Below are 23,832 nucleotides of genomic sequence, written 5' to 3' on the forward strand. Positions count from 1 at the left end.
CTGCATTGAGTCTAAAACGACATCGTTTTGAAGCAAAAATCAAAGTATTTTTATAATTTTAATTTATTTCAGGTTTATAATACTCTTTTTATTATAATTTTTTAATATTTCAATACCAAAATTACATCGTCTTGAGAGTAAATGCAGATAATTTATCTGCCGTAACTGTAAAAATATTTTTCTGATAAATCAAACATATATATTATAAAATTGGCGGTATTATATTTTGTTAAAATTTTAACCAAAATTGAAATCATTACTGCAGAGAATATTTTATCTACTTACCACTCTTAGAATTAGTTTTGTAACTTGAGATGTAAATGAGTCAGGGGCCTACCAGGGATCTACAGCTTGTCCTACATTAGATCAAACTTGATCTAGTATATTTAATAATATAGAACATGATTAATCCTTAAATAAAGCTTGTTTAAAAAAATAGGCTGTAGACTTATTTTTACAAAGCTTGACCTACAAGCCTATAGACCAATCTATTAGGTATTTTTTATTTTAATTAAAATAAATTAAAATGATTATTTATATAATTTTAATTTAAAAAATTATTTTATATATATACTTTTTAGTTTTGATAGTTATTAGAGGTTTGATAGACCTAAAAAAGTTAATAGACTTAGATTAGACATTTTAATTTTTAAATATAGGTCAAATTAAGCCTATATTGTAACCTACATCAGAGTAATAGGTTAGGTCAGGTTCGAAATATTTTGCTTAGGCTTAATTTATGTAAACCAAAGTATAACTTTGTCCATTCCATTTATAACCCTACTTGCAACTGTTAATCATATTCAATTAAAAAAAAAATCTAATCTTAAATCTACTCACCAAAGTAAATGGGCTTTACGTTTTACTTAATGTATTTTGTTCTGGGCTAGGTTACCTTGGACTCGTGACTTTCGTCAGGCCCAAGGCCCATATTCAAGAATCGACATGGACATTTGTCAACGTGTGCAGCTACCTAGAATCATGACCTCAACCAAAAATAAAATAAATAAAGGGACATTTATTTAATATCTCATCTATCAATAAGTAAAAGGGGTGATATTTTTATTATAAAAAAATCACTACCAATTTACTATTTATTTAGAGCTCGTTTGTATTGATTTTTTAAGAAAGTCATTTGTACGACTTCTTTATTTTAAAAGTATTTTCTATAAAAATTACAGCTATTTAGATTTTTAAAAAAATATTTAATTTTTGAAAAAAATATTTAGTTTTTAATTTCTGTTTTTTTTAAAAGCTAAAATTTTTATCTTTCAAAAAAAGTAAGTTTTTTATTTTTTTTATGACTTTTGCTTTTCTTAAAAACAGACATCCAAACAGATTTTTAATTATCATTGCATCACATAAAATGTTGAAATTTTTTAAGAGAGAAAAGATTCTAATCCAATAATAATTAAATAAGTATTGAATTGATAATAGATTTTATTGGTAGTAAAAATATTACTCTGATAAATAAATAAATAAATACTTTGTGTAAAAATTGTCAACCGACCAAAGCGTGAATAACTGATGAAGCGTGCTTCAGTGAACGAGTGAGACCGATAAAACCTCTTCGGAATCTCACACTTCAAAAATTCACCAGTTTTCCAGGTACAATCCAAATCCCATTTTATTTTTTTTATTTTTTTTGCAAATTCAAATGTTAGATTCCGATTTCTCTTCAAAGTTGATATGAATTACTCCCCCTGTCAAGTAATTTTCCCAAAAGTTCCTCATTACACTGAAAATCGAAGTATTAAAATATAATTATTTTTTAATTTTAATTTTTTTTTTTATTGTTTCACTTTCAGTTCTGTGGACTGTAGTAGCACCCTTAAATTTCGTTACGAGGGAGAAACACCCGAAGCATAATAAATGGTATGTGCATCACTTTTCTGTGCTGTTTTCTTTCGAATGTTGTTATTTTGTGTTTGTTAATTACCGTTTAAATGGCTTTGGCATGAGAAAATTGAGTTACAATCGTGTTTATGATGTTGGAGAATGCTGCTATGTTTAAGCTATGGGAGGGTTGATGAAATCAATTGAAAGTTAAGTATTGACTTAGTGTTTGTTTTGAATTTATTCCAAGTAAAGTGAGGTAAAGTGGTAAGAATTGTTATAAAAGACAATCGAAAGTTCTTTTCTTTTATGTTAATAGGTTGGGAAGAGTGATAAAAAAGCGAAGGAATTAGTAAACACAGTTGTCTTTGCCGTGCTTGCATGAGAAGGAAAATATGAAAAAAATTGCATGTCAAATTACCCTCTTTTACTCAATCCGTGTGTTAGTTCTTGAGCCTTGAGACATCCTTGGATTTTATATGGTAGTTATGTTAGGCTATCATGAAGATGTTTATAGTGATGTTAGGTGATCATGAAGATATTTATAGCTTGTTTAAGTTTGTTTGAATTTCATTTTCTTAACGATAAGAATTGGAGTACTTTGGTTGAATCGTGCACCATGGTAGCTATTTTGTATGTGAAAAAGATGATTGCCTGCTTTCTTTCGAATTCATAATCAATTTCTAGAGGCATTTTCCTGGTGTGCATTAACATCATATCATGTTCGATTATACAACACATACTCTGATCCATTATAAGCATTCAGGGTTATGTTAATGCCAATCCTACTCATAATATAGATGGGGATTTGTTGCTGTTTTTTTAATTGAAATCCATCCTAGCAGCTCTCATTATTTTTTGGTATCTATTAGTTATGAAAGGATGAGACTCTGATATAAACTGAATATTCATCTTTGGAATTCATTAATTGATTAGAGTGAGTACAAGAGGCTTTTTATATTAGCCATTACAGAGAGGGTTTTGTAACAGAATGAAAAATTACATACACGCACAAAATAATACCTAACAGAATGATGTCCAGCTCAGCTACCAATTAGTTACAGCACACAAAAATATCTACCAATTAGTTACAGCACATGAATAAAGGTAAAAAAGAAAATAATACATATTGTAATAGGCCCCCTCAAGATGGAGAGTATATATTTAAGACTCCCATCTTGGATAATAAAGCAATGAACTTGGATGGCAGCAAAGCCTTGGTGAAGATATCAGCAAGTTGCTTGGATGAAGGAACTGGAAAAGTCTTCAAGGTGCCTTTGATGATGTGCTCACGAACAAGATGGCAGTCAATCTCAATGTGTTTGGTGCGTTCATGGAAAACAGGGTTGGCTGCCAAATGCAAGGCAGACTTGTTGTCACAGAAGAGATGAGCAGGTCCTTGGTGTGAAAAATGAAGATCCTTGAATAAAGAAAATAACCATAACAGCTCACAAGTGACATGAGCCATAGAACGATATTCAGCCTCAGTGGAGGATCTGGAAACAGTGTGTTGCTTCTTGGATTTCCAAGAAATTAAAGAGTCACCAATAAAAACATAAAAACCAGAAATCGAACGTCTACTGTCAGGACATGCAGCCCAGTCCGAGTCACAGAAAGCATTCAGCTGAAGAGCAGAAGAAGATGAGAAAAATAGACCTTGACCAATTGTATTTTTAACATATCCAAGAAGACGATATGCTGCCTGGAGATGAGGTTCACGTGGATTGGCCATAAATTGGCTAAGATAATTAACAGCATATGCAAGATCAGGCCGAGTAATAGTGAGATAAAGTAGACGGCCAATAAGACGCCTATATACTGAGGGATCAGAGAGCAACTCACCAACATTAGAAGAAAGCTTTAAACCAACCTCAAGAGGAGTGGAACGGGGTTTACAACCCAAATGCCCAGAGTCTTTAAGTATTTCCAAAGCATAATGTCTTTGAGAAACAGAGATGCCCTTTGTACTGCGTGCAACTTCTAACCCCAAAAAATATTTCAAGTTGCCCAAATTTTTCAACTTAAATTTGCTGTGTAACATAGCTGTCAGCAATTGAACTTCTGCAATATTATTAGAGGCAATAATAATATCGTCCACATAGACTAAAACTGCAATGAAGGCAGTAGAAGAATGCCTAACAAACAAAGAATTATCAGAGTGAGATTGTGAAAAACCAAGATGCAATAAAGTGGCAGAAAATTTGGCAAACCACTGCCGTGAAGCCTGTTTAAGACCATAAATTGACTTGTGCAGCTTATAAACAACATTAGTGGGCAGATTCAGAGAAGAATATCCAGGGGGGAGAGTCATATAGACCTCTTCAAGCAAGTCACCATGAAGAAACGCATTATTAACATCCAATTGAGTGAGGGACCAATTATTAATTGCAGCCAAGGCAAGAAGAACACGGACAGTGGAAATTTTAGCAACAGGAGAAAAGGTTTCCAAAAAATCAATCCCTTCTTGTTGGCTAAAACCTTTAGCAACCAAGCGAGCTTTATAACGCTCAACTGAACCATCTGAATTGTATTTCACTTTATAGACCCATCTACAACCCACAGCCTGCTTACCTGTAGGGAGAGAGACAAGAGACCAAGTAGAATTTGCTTCAAGAGCTGTCAGCTCAGAAGACATAGCAGCCTGCCATTCCGGAAGTTGGGATGCTTGGGAATAAGTGGCAGGTTCAAAAATGGATGAAATTGAATTAACAAAGGCATAATGGGAGGGAGAAAGTCGGGTATAAGAAATAAATTGGGACAAGGGATGAGTTGTGGAAGAGGAACAGAGATAGTCAGAAAGATGGGAAGGAGGATGCCTAACCCGTGAAGGTCTTGTGGAAATAAAAGAAGGGGAGGAATTTGTATGAGGAGTGAAGGCAGGAGGTAATTGGGAAAATTCAGTGTGGAAAGAAGAGGGTATATTGGTTAGAGTAAAGGGAAAAATGTGCTCATAAAAAATAACATCACGAGAAATGAATATTTTATTTGAAGCCAAATCCAAGAGTTTATAACCTTTGTATCCTGCAGGGTAACCAAGAAAAACAGCAGGCAGAGCACGTGGTGAAAACTTGTGGCGAGTCTTTGGAAGTGTGGAACTATAGCATAGACATCCAAAGGCTCGTAGGTGAGTGTAGGAGGGGGGTTTATGGCACAGCAATTCAAAAGGAGTTTTGGAATCAAGAAGGGGAGATGGGGTACGGTTAATAAGATATACTGCTGTAAGAACACAGTCTTGCCAATATGGGAGAGGGATTTTGGACTGAAAATGGAGGGCACGGGCTACATTGAGTAGGTGCTGATGTTTCCTTTCTACCACAGAGTTCTGCTGGGGACGGTCAACACATGAGTGAAAGATTTGAATACCCTTATCAGAAAAAAAGGAGGACAATTTGAACTCAGGAGCATTGTCACATCTAAGGGATTTAATGGAAACTTTATACTGAGTAAATATCAAATTATAAAAAACAGGAAAAACAACAAAAAAATCAGACTTATTACTCAGGAAATAGGTCCAAGTGAACCTGGTTGAATCATCAACCAAGGTTAGAAAATAACGAGATCCTTCCACAGATACAGTGCTGAAAGGTCCCCATATATCACAATGGACCAAATCAAAAGATGATGCACTAAGGTGGGGATTTAAAATAAAAGGGAGGCGTTTTTGTTTCGCCAAAGGACAAACAGTACACAAATGATCAGTATGTAAAGCATCAGAAAAACCCAAAATATGCTTCATGGAATTTAAAACAGAATGGGAAAGATGTCCCAAACGAGAATGCCAGAGAATAGCATTGTTTACAGAAATGGAAAAACAAAGGGGATGGGGAACATGATTAGGGGGAAAAAGGTTGTTACTATCCAAAAGGTAGAGATCGCCATGACGTCTAGCAATCCCAATCATCCTTCCCGAAGCACGGTCCTGAAGGAAACAAAAAGAAGAAGAGAAATTAGCAATGACTGGGGAATCACGAGTCAAAGCACTGATGGACAACAGATTGAAGAAAAAAGTTGGAACAAATAATACATTTGAAAGAACAAGAGAATCAGAAATCTTAACAGAGCCCACCGAAGACACAACAGCAGAGGAACCATTAGGGAACGAGACCAGAGAAGCAGAAGAAGAGGAAGAAACAAAGAGATTAAGCGTGACACAAACATGGTGCGTAGCACCGGTGTCTAAAATCCAACAAGACGGAGGGAAAGAGAGAGATGTCTTACCACTGAAACTGGCCACGGAGGGAGGAGTGTCAGGAACAGAAGACGTTGGTGACCGAAGGGGAAGTGCAGAACTCTGTTGTAGAAGAGAAACCAGCTGATTGTATTGTGATGGAGTAAAAGCAAGCGGTGAGTCTGAGACAGGGAGATTAGGGTTCGTGACTTGGTGAGGATTGGAAAAATTAGGAGAGGTAGGTGAGACAGAAACAGCAGAATAGGCTTGGGCTGACGGTTGGGTTGGGTTTGATAATGGGCTGGGCCTGGGTACCCTGGGTTTGTAACCAGGAGGATACCCATTTAACTTGAAGCATTTCTCACGGGTATGACCCGAAAGATGGCAGTAAGTGCAAACGGGGCGGCGACGTTGGACGGCAGCCACCGTAGCAGAAGGGGAAGAAACAGCCGGAGACGGCGACGGTGAGGTGTGTATCGAATTCAAAAGTGGAGAATCCGGAATGGCAGGCGATGGTAAGGAAACAAACAACTGACGTTGGCGCTCCTCTTGAAGAACCAGCGAAAACACCTTGGCAAGAGGAGGTAACAGATCCATGAGTAAAATCTGAGCACGCGAGGAAGCATAGGAATCATTGAGCCCAATGAGAAATTGAAGGACATGATCCTGCTCTCTATGATTGTGGATGAGACGAAGAGCACCGCAAGTACAGAGTGGTAGAGGAGCGTAATCAAGTAATTCGTCCCAAAGTGACTTGAGTTTGGTGTAATAGCCATTGACGTCCAAAGGTCCTTGGCAAAGAGAGGAGATCTGTTGTTTGAGTTGGAAGATGCGAGGACCATTTGCTTGAGAGAATCGTGTCTTCAAATCAGCCCAAGCTTCATAGGCAGTAGTGAAGTAGAGCAAACTATCTGCAATATCCTTGGTGACCGAGTTCAACAGCCAAGAAAAAACCATGGAATTGCAACGATTCCAAACGGAGAACAACAGATCAGTTGAAGCAGGACGAAGAAGAGATCCATCAACAAAAACTAACTTGTTTTTGGCAGTTAAAGCAAGCAAGATTGCTCGATTCCATGAATTATAATTGGATCCAGAAAGACAATTAGAAACCAAAACAAGACCAGGATGGTCACTGCTATGTAAAAAATAGGGACTGGAGGAATCATCCATGGGAGCGGATGTTCCTGAATGTGCAGAAGAGGAATCGGTTGGTGGTGGCCGATTGGTGCCACGAGCCATCTAAAAATGGCAGAAAAAATCAAAGAAATTCATCTGATACCATATTAGTTATGAAAGGATGAGACTCTGATATAAACTGAATATTCATCTTTGGAATTCATTAATTGATTAGAGTGAGTACAAGAGGCTTTTTATATTAGCCATTACAGAGAGGGTTTTGTAACAGAATGAAAAACTACATACACGCACAAAATAATACCTAACAGAATGATGTCCAGCTCAGCTACCAATTAGTTACAGCACACAAAAATATCTACCAATTAGTTACAGCACATGAATAAAGGTAAAAAAGAAAATAATACATATTGTAATAGTATCTATTATGCATTATCAGATATTTGGAGTGAACTAAACTATCATTTCATCACAGGATATGTACATTCGTGTTAAGCGTATTAAAACAACATACTTCATCCGGTGCAAGCCATCTGATAAAATTCTTGACATAAAGCAGAAGTTGCAAGAACTCATTGATCAACCAGCTAATAATCAACGTTTAATTCTACCTGATACAGGGGATGTATTAGAGGACTCTAAAACTCTGGCAGATCAAAAGGTACTCTCGCATCATGCTTTATGTGATTTGTATTTGTATTTGTATTTTTTTTAATGTTAGCATTTAGAAGATATCTAACACCTGGGTCTTTTTACATCTATTCTTAACTGCTAACTAGCCAAAAAATACTGCCTGCTCCTCATATAGCTTATACTTTTTTTTTTATACTTAATTGTCCTATATGTTGACAATTTCCTATAAAAAGCTTCTTTTGTTTTTACTGTTCAGGTTGAAAATGATGCTGTTGTTGCACTGACATTGAGAAAAGGTGATGTGTATATTATTATCCTTTTCCTCTGACTATGTTGTTCTTTGAAGGATTCTGCAATTTTGACCATAGGATAGACTATTCAGGTCATCCTGGATTTTTGTTAGATTAATTTTGAATTATGTCATTCCTTCTAGGGAATTGCAGTAATTATGGACTGTTTCAAAAAGTCGTAATACTGTAATAGTCCTCAAAATTTTGGGCCAAAGTCAGGTATTTGTGGGGTAGTTCAGGAATTTCTTAGTATATTCTAGGGCTACAAAAGAAACTCTAATCTTCTTGGAGGATTATGAGCTTTTGGTAATTTTAATAACTTAATCATTTAGCTTTTTCCTGTACATGGTTTGACATGGTTTATCGTTTAACATAGAAATCTCTCTCCTCTTCATTAATTAATTTTAATAACTTCTTAGTATATTCTAGGTACTTGTCTGCAATGCAGATAATTATTTGACATGGTTTATCGTTTAATATAGAAATCTCTCTCCTCTTCCACTCAAACAAAAAAGGTTGCTTTCTAGTTCATTGTCATATCATGTGTAAGTAGTTTTAGGCTGCATTCCGTTCCCATGTTTCACTAAAACTGTACAACCATGCCTTATCTCACTATTGTAAATTAACTATTTATATTATATTGTGAATTGTGACATCATAGCTGGTTAGGCTTTTTGATCTTTTTGCCCCTCATTAATTAATTAATAACCATTTTGCCCCTTACTCAAAACTATCCATCAATCTGTCCCTCTTTAATCGATTAACTTGAATATTTAATCGATTAAATGGTCAAAACAGACAAAAATGGTTGACTCGAGATTTAATCGATTAAATCTCCCAACATGCAATAAAGGTCAAATCTCCTCCGTAACTAAAAGCAGAGTCCATGCATATGAAGCAAATCAACAAGCATAGATAACCAAACAAACAAAGAAATCAACAGATTCACCTCTTGGTAAGTTCTCAATTGTTCGATTTCCTAAAATTTGGCACAAATTAAACCCTAGAATTGGAGGGAAAACGAAGAATTGAAATTAAATAAAGAACAGGAATTCCATAATCAAAATCTCAGAAAGAAAAAAAGCTTAGCTGAAAGTGAAATTCAGCAAAGACAAAAAAAAGAGATGGAGAGTTAAAGGAATTAACAATACCTGGCCAAGAAGCCATCAATGGAGGACCCGTGGGAGGTGATACCGTATTGTAGAGGTGATAAGCAAATCAACAATCGAGTTTTCCTTGTTCATCAAGAGGTGAATTTGTTGGTTTCTTTGTTTGTTGGTTACCTATGCTTGTTGATTTGCTTCATATGCATGGATCTGCTTTTGTTTATGGAGGAGATTTGACCTTTGTTGCCTGTTGGGAGATTTAATCGATTAAATAGGGAGATTTAATCGATTAAATTTCGAGTCAACCATTTTTTCCTGTTTTGACCATTTAATCGATTAAATATTCAAGTTAATCGATTAAAAAGGGGTAGATGGGTAGATAGTTTTGAATAAGGGGCAAAATGGTTATTAATTAATTAATGAAAGGTAAAAGGGTTAAAAAGCCTAGCTTGTTACTCTTTTCCCTTTAATGGGACTGTTTCTTTGGTATTGACTTCTCTTTATCTATTATACAACGGTCTGATGCCATTGATCATTAAATTCCTTTTTTTCCCAAATAGAACTCCATTGAAATGCATTCTTCTAATGAGCTTCTTCTCACATTTATTTTTTTTAACCTATGAAGTTCTGGTTCTGAATTATGAAATTCTTTTCTTATTCTCATTCTGAAAATAGCAGTCACAATATGGTCTTGTCAATTTTATCGGAGGAACCAAAATCTCAGTTTTGGCTGTATGTTATTCCCAACTGAAAACAATATGTAGATAGTAATTGTTATCGGCTATGAAGCACCGACACTTCAAAAACTCGACGTGTCGTGTCCGACACTTCCCGACACTTCAATACTCGTTGCAAAGACTCAAAAAAGGATTCAAAGATTACGTTGGGTTGCATTTTGAATTCTAACTATTAGATTCGTTGAATTACGATTACCATTTTATTGAGTTTAATATAAATATTTGGGATTGATGGATATTATAAGTGTAGCTTTATTTTTTTTATTAAATTATTGAATATTAAATATAATATACACTACATAAATTAAAAATATTATATAATATCAAAACGTGTCCTAATGTATCGAAATTTCATATTTTTTAGAATTAACGTGTCGGAGTGTCATATCGTGTCGTATCCTGTGTCCCGTATCGGTGTCGGTGCAACGTAGGTTATCGGTAATTAGCATGCTATGGTTGTTTAGAATTTATAACTTCAGCAAAATCATTACAGCAGGATTTTCCTTTGTTCAAGTTTGATTTTGATAGCGTACATGGTATGCCTTATTGAGCCTTGTCATATGATTGATTGGACTCATTCTTCATGGAATTGAAATTGTCTTGTCGGAGTAATAATTCACAAACACGGGAATATCTTACATAAGCGATTACTGATAGGAACAAAGCAAATTGAGGAAATTCCTTAAGGTCTTCTGAATTTCCATCTTGATGATCCTTTTAACTTTTGATCTGGGTTTTATGAAATAGTCTTCCTCCCTTCCCCCCTAAAAAAAAAAAGGACACAGGGATGTTTGTATCTTTGAGATGATCTTTACAAGCATGCATCTGGCATATATATGCAGTTTATCCTATTTCCCCCACCCTCTTTATTTGTTCTAGATAATCCTGAATTTACATTTTGACAGCATCATTTCTTAGAGGAAATCATTTTGCATGTGCCTGCACACTTTTGCTTTTCAGAAACAAAATATGAAAAGTTATTCATCTGTTGCTTCCAGATGATAATGAGTTTGAGGAGGTCAACATTGTTCGGCCAAATGATTTCTACCAGGCACGGGATGCAGATGGTGCCAATTGGTAAAGCCATGCACTCCATCAAAGGCTGATTCACAACAACATGTAGCGTGCTCATTGAATCTTTAATGAATATTGTTGTAACTGTTCCTTAAATAAAATTTCCATGTTATGAGCTAAAAGTACTATCCCATTAATTAGATGGCTTGGTAATTATCTATAGTGGCTCAGGAAAAATCTTGAAATGATTTATCAATTGTAGGATTACTGATGTACTTGTTTGTTTAACACTGAATTTATTGCCTTAAAAGAATATGTCACTCTTAGTGCAATGATATTATCATGGTGAAACAAATTTTTCATTAAGGTCTAGAGTGGCCTTATACCGATGTGAAGCTAAAGGACCATCATATTAGGCTTAGGTCATTGTCATCTAGAAGATTTGAACCTTTTACATAATATTGGGGCAATTACAATTTAATTTTTTAATTTTTGCAAAAAAAAATTAAAATGAAAAAATGTGTTTTTTTTAATAAATTATGACATGTTTTTATTTTATATTATATCTTTTAACAGCTAAGTTTTTTCTTTTTTCTTTTTTTGGGATAGAGTTTTAACAGCTAAGTTAGCAGCACATGAAATTTGAGAGCACATGGTACTTGAGATTTTGAGATAAATTGTTTCCTATTATGGGCAAAATAACTGTCTAAGTTTCACCCTCGACACAGCCATGTTTTTTTGCAGATATTAAATTAATTTGTAAGTGAATTTTCCCATCTTTTTAAAAATTTAAGCTGTTCACAGCATATAATGGTTGAAGGTTAATGGTTTCATATAATATCTTTCTACATCCTTCACATAAGAGTTTGTTGGCGTTAAAAAGTTAATAATGCAAAGGCTTCATCTATCTATATTAAGAAACTCTATAACATTTAATTATTTATTAACAGAATGAAGGTAGTAATAATCAAATTCATGACCACTTGTTAATGTAAACAATTATCTCACCTAAAAATTTAAATTTTTAGGTGAACGTCACATCAATAATTTTATATTATAAAAATTTGAATGAGTGTTAAAACACACCTTGGGACTTGGGTGGGTTTGGTTCTATCACTTCTATGTGCAATGGCATTTTCATCTAATAATATTATTTGAAAAGCCTTTTATAAGTTATGTTTAACAAAGCAGTGCTAATTCTTAACCTAACTCTAATTAAGTAACTCAATTAAAAGCTCTAAAGTTTTTTAAACATGTTATAACATTACCAAACAACTTAATACGTATTTTTAATACATTAATGAATCATCATCACAACAAATTAAATATAACATTTTGTTTAAATTATAACTAATTTTAACCATTTACATTATTCACAAATAGCTCCTTTCCATAAACATTTTGAACATATCTTCAACCAACTTTTAGGCATTTATATTCTTATTGTGAGAGAGTATCAGTAGATTAATGAAAAAGAAAAGGACCTTGCATATTGATAATGAACAAAACTTGTTTTTATTTTGGTAATGAAAAAGGTTATATACATAACAGAGAGCATGAATCATCCTATGATAGCTACTGATATATATTTTTTCTTTAGTAACTAGGAGGATTCTCATAGGAAAATATATAATTATTCTCATGGTTTCACTCTTGATTCCCTCATTCCCTCACTTGGTTTCAAAATTTATCTTTCTCTTCTAAATTTTCCTTGGTGATTCTGCAATCAGTTCTGGAGGCTTTAAGAGAGGAAGACCTTGCATGCAAGTTTCAAGCTCTACATGATACTAGAGGGTGCCTTAGGAGTGAAATCCAAAAGCCAGAGGATGAAGCTTTAAGAAACTGTTTTGAGAAAACGTGAAATTGTACACAATTCACCAGAACATCAGTCAAATAGCTTATTAGTTGGGTGTACACTTCAGAAATTTGAACGAGTTAAGATAAAAGGAAGCTAGAAGAGTAGTTACACTTGATTTTCACATGAGAATTTTATTTTATAAATCTTAATCAATGAAACAAATACATCATCATTCAAAAGCTATATATACATAGATATCATTATAATCACCTGTTGCTTCCATTGTGAAATTGAAGTTCTAAGCAAAGTAACAAAAACTTCAGAGTTCATTGACTCCTTCAAGTCTATAATGACTCCTCCATGGGCATCATCAGTGGCGGGGAGAATCTCAACAGTACACATTCAAAACCATTGAACTTGAGATAAGATATCATGTTATCATTGAATAATGATGACATTGGAATCAAGAAATGAAGAGGCAAGCCTCCTACATTGTTTCTTTGTATATGAATCAACGAAGAATCCATCATGATCCATCCACATTTGGTGATGTAGGAAATCATGGCATGCAGAAATGAGAAAACAAGCTAGCTGGTTGCAGCTTTTATTATATAGCATATCTTTGGCTTGCTAATGTAACCAATATATCTTTGAGGATATCTTTTAAGGGCCATTTGAAAACTAGATTGGAGTAGTCTAATAAATAATCTGTGAGTAGACTTTAACGCAGCAAGAATTGAAGACTAAGTAATTACTAATGGATATAGTCCCCAAACTCAAGATTCTAGAGAGAAAAATTACATTACTTTGACTTTAGGGCATCTGCACAGGCAAAACACATATGAAAGTGGTCTTTATTTATGCATGTCAGAGGAAGCTTTTCATCTATACTTAAGATTCCTTATCCCAATTATACGCCACACATGACACATCTATAATGCGAATTAAAAAATAAAATAAAATTCATGTATGAAATTGTGTTGCTGTCCATAATCCCTTATCCACTAGCACAAGCAGCAAGTAAGGGAACAAGATATATAAGTTTGGTGGCAAAGATTGAGAGCATCTATGCTATAGCGAGTAGATGTCTCAGGGATTACGGTATATGTATTACCACTGACATAAGGGAATGTAACATCTCGTGCGCTGACGAGGGCGGGGAGTGATCGCCGGTGCGCAAGGGCACGGACAAGGAGCGGCTCCTGGCAGGCTTCTAGCGGCGGGGGTACATGAATGAATTGAATAACACCGAAAAGAGAGATTCCAGAGATTGTGCTGGTATAGGACAGCACAACTAAGGATAGCTTATAAGAATTAATTGGTACTACCTATACTAACAAGATGCATCTTATAATGACCCTAACTGTAAATCTTAATTTGAGGTTTAATTTAAGGATTTAAATGCCATAATTAGATTCAGAGCTTGATTTCGAGTACTTTGACTGTAATCATGACTAGTTTATGAATAGTGTGTTCTGCCGGATAATTTGCAATCTTGTGAATTAACCGGTAGAGCTTAAATGAGCAAAATGATTTTAGAAACATATTTTGACAATTCTGACGCCAAATATGAGTTCAGAACGAAAAATTGTATAGTCTAGCACTTTCCGTGAAAATTACGTGAATAATGTTTTCTACCAGGTATTTTGTACTGCTGTTTAAGCAACCGGTAGAGTCCAGAAGCAAATAATTGATGAAATAAGAATAAGAAAGTCCAATATATGCCAAGCAATTCAAAATAGGCCCAAGAATGATAAGTTTATAAGTTTTAAGTTTCGTAAGTAAACGAAGTATAGTTAGTGATTCACAGTGTATTTCGTCAAAAACAGTGCAGAAACCATACTGTGAATTTTGAATATTGTTCCTTAGGAAATAAAAATTAATGTAAATGACTTTAAAAAAAATAAAAATATGTCCGTAGCTTTAAGTTAGTTCCTGGTCCGTTTAAGTTAAAATACGCGATAAAAAAACATCCGGTAAAAGCCACATGGGCTTAAAGGACCTTAAGTGACTTAAGTTCACTATTCCCTCACATTTTCTCTCTCCCTCTTCCCCTCCCAACCCGCGGCAGCCATGGACAAGGGAGCTTAGGGTTTTTTTTATTTCTTTTGATTTCTTCATGAATCATCAACCAAATTCTTGGCCCATTATACCAAACTCATAGGAAATCACCCAAGGAAGCCATTCCACCCCTCTATTTGAGCTGATTTCGTTTGTGGAAGGAGATATTCATCACCCCCTTTTCGGTTCACTATTCATCAAAGGTGAAAAATGGAGCTTTTGATGGAGCTTTGCTTGGTGAATGTCTTCTAGGCTTGGGATAGTTGATTAGAGGTAACAAAACTCTAACCCTATGATTTTAGTCTTGTGATTTATGTTGTGAAAGTTATGAGCATGTTTGGGTGGCAATTAAATTAGTTTAAAAACTTGCATTGATGATGTATTATGGATGTTTTGGGATATAGGAACGCTAAATAAGCAATTGTACATGTGTTGAATGAAAAAAATTCCCTTGTGTTGTATCTCCCTAGGTTCGGCCATGATGGGGGAAAATAGGGTTCATGGTGCAAAATTTTAATTGACATATTAAGAGGGTCTATTGTGTTGGAGTAAGTATGAATTTGGTGAATTAGTGAGAAGCCCAAAGTGGGAAAAATTCTATGTGTTTTGGTCCCTAGATTTCGGCCATAATGTGTTGTGAGGGACTTGATGTGTAACAGCCCGTTGTACACCGGTATTGTTAACATTAATTATGATATTAAGCGCAGTTACAATCACAGCAATTCATTTATAAAAATGCTAATAAACTTTTTCCGTTATTACGCGAGTATTTAAAACAATAAAAAGCGTAATAATTAAAAGTTGTGACCATAACTGTAAACTCTTGCGGAATACTTGTTTAAACTATTTTTATATCTTATTTTACTCAATACAAGACACTAAGGGGTTCCCATAAACCCACTTAGCTAATTTCTCGATTTTACGTTTTTCACCCATCCGAACATGGTTCGGTATATTCATTTACACTCTCTCAATTTTTTTCATGTTCGTATCATCTTTTGACATCTTATTCTACACTCAATTACCTCTCTAGGAAGCTATCACACTCTTTATTTAGAGCTTATTTGCTCCGGATATCGCCGTTTGAAGTTGGACAAGCGAAACTGCCAACCAACCCCAAAACAGCTTCAAACATCCCTCACTCCACGAATTACTGCAGCAAATACACTAAACCAATTGCTCTCAAAGTTTTATACAACAAACTAGACACCTCAACCTTCAATTTGACATATCATACACTTAATTTTACTGAGAAACGAAGCGGGAATTAATTTCCCAAAAACTGCCAGAAACAGCCCCTGCACAGGTTCGTTCTGGACAGTCCGTGTTCACAGGATTCTACAGGGCTGCGTACAACCCAGAAAGTTTTCAAATTTTAACACAATGTAAAGGTTATCTCAAGCTTTAAAATGGCGTATGAAACGTCTCTATCGTACCTCTGTAGAGGGAGATATGCTCTCCCAAAGTTCGCCTAAATTCTGCCAATTCTACAGAAAATTCGTCAGAGTTTCCTTTGTTTTTACAAAAATCCCCAACTTTGCAAATGCTTTCTAATACCTCAAATGTACCTAATAACCAATGGGTGACACACACAAGAACCAACAATGCCTTAGGACACTTACAACCCAACTCAGTTTATAGTTATTACACAATTCATACCATATTGCTCACTTAATGCTAGCTCTTTTAATGCTAATCTTTTTCTGAGTTCATTATGTACCTTAGCTTTACAGCTACACAAAATTCATCACTTTTTCTTTTATATTCCTACTTATAATTAATTATAGGATTACTTCCAATGTCTCCGAGACTATAGTCCTTACGGAGCACAACACACAACATATATCTGAAACTCAGAACTGAATATGACATCTGGTAGTTATTATTTCTACCTCAGGTAGTCCAGACAGACAACTCTGAGGACCTCATGCCACTCCAGAGCAACCAGATGCAACCAAAATATTGGAGCACCTCGGCGTATCTGTCACTAATCTTTTATTTTATTGGCCAATAAATTTTTCTTTGGATCACAAATGAACATAGTCCATTCAGTGTCCACATAAATCCCGGATATAACGGCTCTCAGAAATGTGTTTTCTATCAACACTGAGGCGTCCCCCATCATAATAGTAGTAGTATATACATAACATCAGATAATCACTACTCTATTTACCATGTCAAATCAATCACAATACTTACAAAATCGAATACCACACTTTATCAATCAATTCAAATCAATAACATCATAAACAAAATCAGAATAACTTATACAAGTTATGAGTCAATATCAAAACATCGCACAAGATTTATAGTAACATTAAAATCTACAAAATTAACATAATAACTTATACAAATCTATAAATTTTTCACAACTTATAACATTATAAACAAAATCAGAATAACTTATACAAATTATGAGTCAATATCAAAACAACACACAAGATTTATATTAACATTAAAACCTATAAAATGAACATAATACAATCAAGTTACAAAACAAGCTATTAATAAGCATACAATAGACACATACAATCAATAATTACAGTTAAATCCTATTCTACTTTCAAACAATTCAAATTTAATTGCATCAAAACAAAATTTCAAAATTAGAATCTTTATGTTTACAGAATTCATACAAAATCTTACAGAATCAAAGTACTACAGTTTCTATGGAAATTCTCATATGCTTTCCAAAGCCAGATACTCTCGGAGTAATATCTGCAAGTATCATAGTACTCTCAGACATATCTTTTTACATGGTGGTGTTGGTGGTAACGGTAGTGGCTGCGACTAGGGGTATTAAACAAGCCAGGGCCTTTAACTCAGCTCATGTAGGCCTGGCCTAACCTATGTGCTTTACTTGTTGGATCCAGACTTAGACTTGTATAAAAGCTTATTTAATAAAAAGGCTTCAGGCTCCAATTCAAAAGTCCAGCCTTAAAACCTATCAGACTGGCAGCTGGCCTACTAACTCTCTTTTTTTGTACTACCCTAATTTTCACTCCCATCATTGTGCCTAGCCCACTCATACTATCAAGCAACTGTTATCCAATATTTCTAAATTACGTTAATATATTTTATACTAACCTAATTTTTTATACTTTTCGAATGATTCTGTTCTATATTATATTGTTTGGATATATATATTGAATTTATGAATATTTCTGGAATTAATAGTGCTATTGATCGTATATTCTGTTTGGATAAATTTTTGTTGTCTTATTTTTTTAACAGGCTAAGTTAGACTTTTATTTTTTGTAAATAAGTCAGGTCATAGGCTTATAATTACATTCGTAACAGGTTACAGGCTAGGTCAGCCTAACATATTTAAACACAGGCTTAGCCTTTCAAGACCAAAGCCTGGCCTGACTCGGTCCATTAACACCCCTAGCTGCGGTGGTGGTGGTTGTGGTGGTGATGGTGGTGGTGGCGTGGAGGTGGTGGTGACGAAGACGGCGATGGTGGTGGCAGTGGTCGTGTCGGGATGGTGGTGGTAGTAGTGGCGATGATTAGGGATGTCCATGGAGCGGTTCATAAACGATTTTGATAAAAACTGAGCCAAACTGGATTTAAACGGTTTGGTTTTCAAATTGAACCATTTTCTTTTATAAAACCGCATTTTAAAAGGTCCAAATCGGTTTGAAACCGGTTTATGGTTAATAACCGATTTTGATTTAAAACCGATTTTAAATCAAAACCGATTATGAACTTTAAACCGGTTATGAAGTTCAAAACCGATTTTATAACAAATTCAAAACTGATTTTTGATGAGTTATGCTATTTTTTATTTTTGAAATACAATGAAAATAAATTTATTATTTATTTACTTGTTTTTTGCACAAAAGTTTTGAAATAAAACTGTTATTTCAAAAAAAGATATCTTTAAGTTTGGTTTTGCTCCTTAAAAAAATATTATATTTAATTTAAGGGTAAAATTATTTCTATTAAAGATAAATTTATCTTAATTACATGATTTTAATACAATCTCAAAATAAATTAAAATTTTAAAAAATATCTTTCCACAACATCAAAATGATATAATGAACAAGAAAAATATTAAAGTCATTTTGGAAACCATTTCAACGATCTCAAGGTTAAAATCAACGCCTTCGGGAGCACTACTGCAATTCCAAAACCTTAAACCATTGACTTTCTCGTTTCACATATGATACCTAAAACCTTATCGATGAGTTTTTGGTGATGGATAACTCTTATCAGTCACATTAGGATGGGGTTGAGCGTAAGGTATAACAACATTCAATTCTACGACAACCTTCGGATAAGGAAGAGGAATAAGGTCATTGAGGATACTCAGGTTTGGGTGTAAGGTATTGAAGACTGTTAAAAGAAAAAAAAAGGATATGGTTTGGTTATCCAACATATCCAAACCATTTGATAAATGGATATCCAAACCACATCCGTAATTAAGAAGTGGATAATTTTTTTGAACTGTTTAAAAAAAATAGTTTTTTATTGGTATAGTTCAGTTTTTAAAATGGTTTAGATCATTTGGACATTATGCACATCCCTAGGCCGATGGTGGTGGCGTGGTTATGGTGGTGGTGGTGATGACATGATGGTGGTGGTGACGGCAGTGACTGCGGCAATGATGGTGGTGGTGGTGACAGCGGTATGGTGGTAGTGGCGTAGAGATGGCGGTGGCATCGTCGTGGTGGTACGACGACAGCGGCGACGATGGTAGTGGTGGTCGGGATAATAGTGGTGGTGGTGGTGGTGATGGTAGTGGTGGAGAATGATTGAGAGACAAATGTTTCTCATTTTGGGCCCGAGAACAAAAAAGCAAAAAAAAAAATTATTTTTTTCCTGTTACCCAGCACCGAAATTGAACGGGTTCATTCTCGGGAACAAAAAAATAAACTGCTTTTGTCAAACACTGTTTCTATCCATTTCTTTTCCCGAAAACAAAAATAGAAAAAAAAAAACTAATTCTGTGAAGGTTGTCATGCAGACTCCTAGCATCCTTAGACGCACTTTTAAAATAATTTTTCCATTTTTCCTTAGTTGCATGAGCTGCTTTTAAAGAGGGTTTTATTTTATGAAAATAATGTTTCTCATGTTGTAGGAGATAAATTTTATTTTTTACACACATAAAAATATATGGGGTCCATATATTTTTTTCTCTCTTATTCTCAGATGGCCACATATGGGCCTTATACACTTTTATGTGTGTGTGAGAAATAAAATTTATCTCCTATAAAATAAGAAACATTAATCCCTTATTTCATATAATAAGATGTGATTACTGTTTCTGATGTTATAGGAGATATTTTTTGTCTCCTAGACACATAAAAGTATGTTGGACCCATGTGGAGTCATGTGAAAAAGAAGAGAGAGAAAAAAGAAAGCATAGATCTCATACACTGTTATGTGTGTATAAGAGATAAAATTATCTCCTACGAAATATTTGTGTTGAATGCATAATTTCATGCAAATTACACAAATCGCTCATAATAACTCAATGGAACCTGAAATTTACAAACTATTTGCATATTCGGACACTGTAAGAACCCGAACCGTTAACTAAGGAATTTAATTAATAAATTATGAGAAAATAGGAAATGATTCCTTAATCGACCCTAATAATTATTATGAGACTTTAATAATTATAGTAAGTGAGTATTAATGTTGAAAGTCGTTTTTCGGAAGAAAAGTGCAGATACCGGTTCTGCTAGTTGGTATAAATGCGTACCGAAAAAGTATCCCGGAAAATTATAACAAGTGCATGATAATTACTAGAATGATATGTAGGACTTGTAAAATGAGTTTCAAGTCTAATGAGAACTGGTGCTAGAAACCGGTACTGGTTTTGAAAAGCGCGTACCGGAAAGGTGCTCAGAAAATTATAATAAAAATATGATAATTCTTGGAAAAATGTGTAGTTTCATATTCCAAAGTTTGGGATTAAAATGATAAGCGTAGCAATTAAAGTTAATACTGTGTGTTAGTGACTTAACCGCCTATAAATAGTGCTTGACACTAAACCCTAGGCTGGTTCTTCAGCCACTCTACGTGTAACTTGGAGGCCAGCTGCTGCCACCACCTTCCCTTAGCCTGCCATGCATGTTTTGTGCAAAGTCTTCATCTTTTCTTCTTGTTTCACCATCAAACACTTAGAGGAGTGTGTTATGAGTGGGAAGATTACTTCTTTTCTGAGTTTTGTACCTGCCTTGGCTAGTGTGAGGGCTGAGTTGCTAGTTTTGGGGTGGAGGTGTCTTGTTCTTGGCTTGTGAGCTTCAAAGTGGTGGCCTTTGGTGAGAAAGATCCTTGCTTAGGTGGTATTTTCGTGCACCCTTGAAGTCAGAACCTTAGAGCTGTTGTGTGAGCTCCAAGAGCACCATTTTTCTGAGTTTGAGCTTTGGTAAGCTTCATCACCTTTGATCATGAGTCTTTGAGCTTAAAAATGGAACCTTGATGCATGTAAAGGTTAAAAGATGATAACTTAATGTTGGGGTTGGTCAAACACACCTAGAAATGCATGTTTAGGTGTTTAAAATCGGTAAAAACCCAACCTTGGAAGGATATCTTCACGAAATGCAGTTTCTGCATTCTGTCGTGAAATATCCGGATATGTGCCCGAGAAGTATCCGGATATGTGATATTTGGATATGGGATTTGGACATCCGGATATTGGATATCCGGATATGGGAATCTGGATATCCGGATATTGTATATCCGGATATGTACAGTGAAATATCCGGATATTGCATATCCGGATATGGTCCCGAGGAATATCCGGATATTCTGGGATTTCGTAGAACAGTAGCTGTGTTGTGGGTATAGTAGGCTATTGGGGGTTTGTGGACCCTAGATTGATGAAGTTGAACTTCTGTAATTAATGAACTAAGTCAGAATCGTAGTGATTAAGGGCTTATGGCTTGGTATGGAGCCTTAGGACGTAAAACGTAAAGGAAAGGCGTTGTCTTTAAGTTATATGTTGTGTTTGGACTTTGAGCTGTGGACTCTTGGCTTTGGGTGTTAGCTTGCAAGGTAAGCTTTCATGCCCTCGGTTTAGCCATGTTGTGGTTCCACCATGTCCCATTGGGGGTGTGGTTTATGCATGCTGTGTTACATGCTTGAATATTTGAAATGCTGTTGAGCTTTATGTGTAATGGCTTTTAATATGCATGTGTTGTTTCATCTTGACGGTAAACCTGAGTATGTGGCGTCATACGAGATGGTGATCCGGGGTGAATGCAAGTAGCGTCTTGCACTAATGTGGGTATTTGGCGTACGTAAATCCTGCATTTCTCTGGCCAGTAGAATAGAATTGACACACATGACATGATTATCTGCTGCATTGCACTATTTTGGAACTGATGATGATAAACTGCTTTTGAACTTATATTGCACATGTAAGTGAGCTTGGGGTGGAAGATCCTTGAGGACCCCTTGTCTTACTGAGATTTCTTGTTTAGAGATCTCACCCCACGTTTGGGGAATGCTTATTTCAGGTTCCGGTAGTTTGGTGACTGATGCCTCTGGCGGCAGGAGGCCAGAGCTTAGTTGATGATATTATGTTGTATTGCTGCCATGACTGGATTTGGATGTTGTTTATGTTTTTCGCTATTTATGATTATGTTGTTGTTGAGACTGATGTTGGGCGTGTTGCCTTATTTGAGTGAGCATGGGGATTGTCCATGACACTTTATGTTAGTACTTTTAGATTGGAGTTGTATAAACTGTTAGATGGTCTGGTCTACGTTGTTGTAGTTCCGTGACTAGAGCCACACTTTTATTATCTATGTTATGAGGTATTTCAGATAGCTGTTTTATTGCAATTACATACAGGCGATGTTTTATTAATTGATTAATAAGCAAGTTGGTAATGATAATGGCATCATAATTGAAAAGAAAAAGACATTCTGCAATTTTAATTAAGCGCTGCTTAATACGATAGTATGATAACATTACCGGATATATACGGGGTGTACAGACACTGCCAAGGATCTTTGGGAATCAGTTGCAGAACACTTTGGGCATGAGAATAATGTCTCTCGTAACTTTGAGCTTCAACTGGAAATTCACACGACTCATCAACTACCTTCACAATCATTCACTGATTATCTCGATCAATTGAAGAAACAATGGGATGAGCTGCGACAATACCGAGCCCCAGCAGCAGCCGTAACTGACTATGTGACCCGGGAAGAGTAAGATAGGGTGTTTACTCTCTTCCCCTCCAAACTCTCAAACAAAGGGAAGGAAGGGGATCCAAGGGGGAGGGAGGGGAAGGAAATTGAAGGGTATTCCCTTCCCTTGTTTGTGAGTTAAAAAAATGGTAAAAGAGAAAAATAGAGGGTTAATGAGATATTTTTACCATTTTATCCCATTTTTAAAATTAATAAAATTATTGTATTTTATAAATTAAATTAAATTTAAAATTTCTAACAAAATTATTTATGTACTTTTCATATACTAAAATAGATCATATTTTTGACAAAATTTCTACGTTGCAAATGACGAAAATTTTGTCACAAAATTATTCTTTGGTCGAAATATTTTTTATCGAAAAGCGACAAAAAATTTTCTTCGATGAAATTTTTTACAAAAATAAATTTTCTATCGAAATTTTCGACGAAATTTAGTTTCCGTCAAAAGTTTTGACGAAAATGATTTCCTACATCAAATGTTTTAAACGAAAAAAGAATTCCGTAAAAAATTTTGACTTAATGTTTTCCGTTCAAAATTTCGATGGAAATGTGTTTCGACAAAATTTCTGACAGAAATTGTTTTGTCAAATTTTTTGAGGGAAACGTTTCATTTGAAACATTCGATGAAATTTTGATTTTGTAAAGAATTTTGACAGAATATTTTTCCGTGAAATTTTTTTATCGAAATATTTTTTGTCAAAAATTTGTACAGAAATATTTTCTGTCGAACTTTTTTGACAGAAATATGTTTTGTTGAAAATTTTGATGGAAAAGTTTTTTATCAAAAAACTTGACGGAAATATTTTTCGTTGAAAATTTTCGATGGAAATGTGTTTCGTTAAAAATTTTGACGAAAATTTTTTTTTGTCAAAAAATTTCAC

At 34.8% G+C, this 23,832-nt stretch overlaps 1 protein-coding gene across 1 annotated transcript; it reads left to right on the forward strand.

Moving 5' to 3' along the window:
- The first annotated feature begins 1,496 nt into the window (after nt 1–1,496).
- On the forward strand, nt 1,497–11,211 carry LOC133296278 (uncharacterized). Its single transcript, XM_061495229.1, has 5 exons — nt 1,497–1,608; nt 1,809–1,875; nt 7,617–7,802; nt 8,031–8,070; nt 10,906–11,211. The coding sequence occupies exons 2-5, from the start codon at nt 1,873–1,875 to the stop codon at nt 10,986–10,988; spliced, it is 312 nt and encodes a 103-aa protein (XP_061351213.1). The 5' UTR covers nt 1,497–1,608; nt 1,809–1,872; the 3' UTR covers nt 10,989–11,211.
- Nucleotides 11,212–23,832: the final 12,621 nt, after the last annotated feature.

The sequence above is a fragment of the Gastrolobium bilobum genome, unplaced genomic scaffold, assembly GCF_033153095.1.
Source record: "Gastrolobium bilobum isolate Gb01-03AN ecotype WA unplaced genomic scaffold, APGP_CSIRO_Gbil_v1 utg11829, whole genome shotgun sequence".
In the NCBI taxonomy this organism is placed as follows: Eukaryota; Viridiplantae; Streptophyta; class Magnoliopsida; order Fabales; family Fabaceae; genus Gastrolobium; species Gastrolobium bilobum.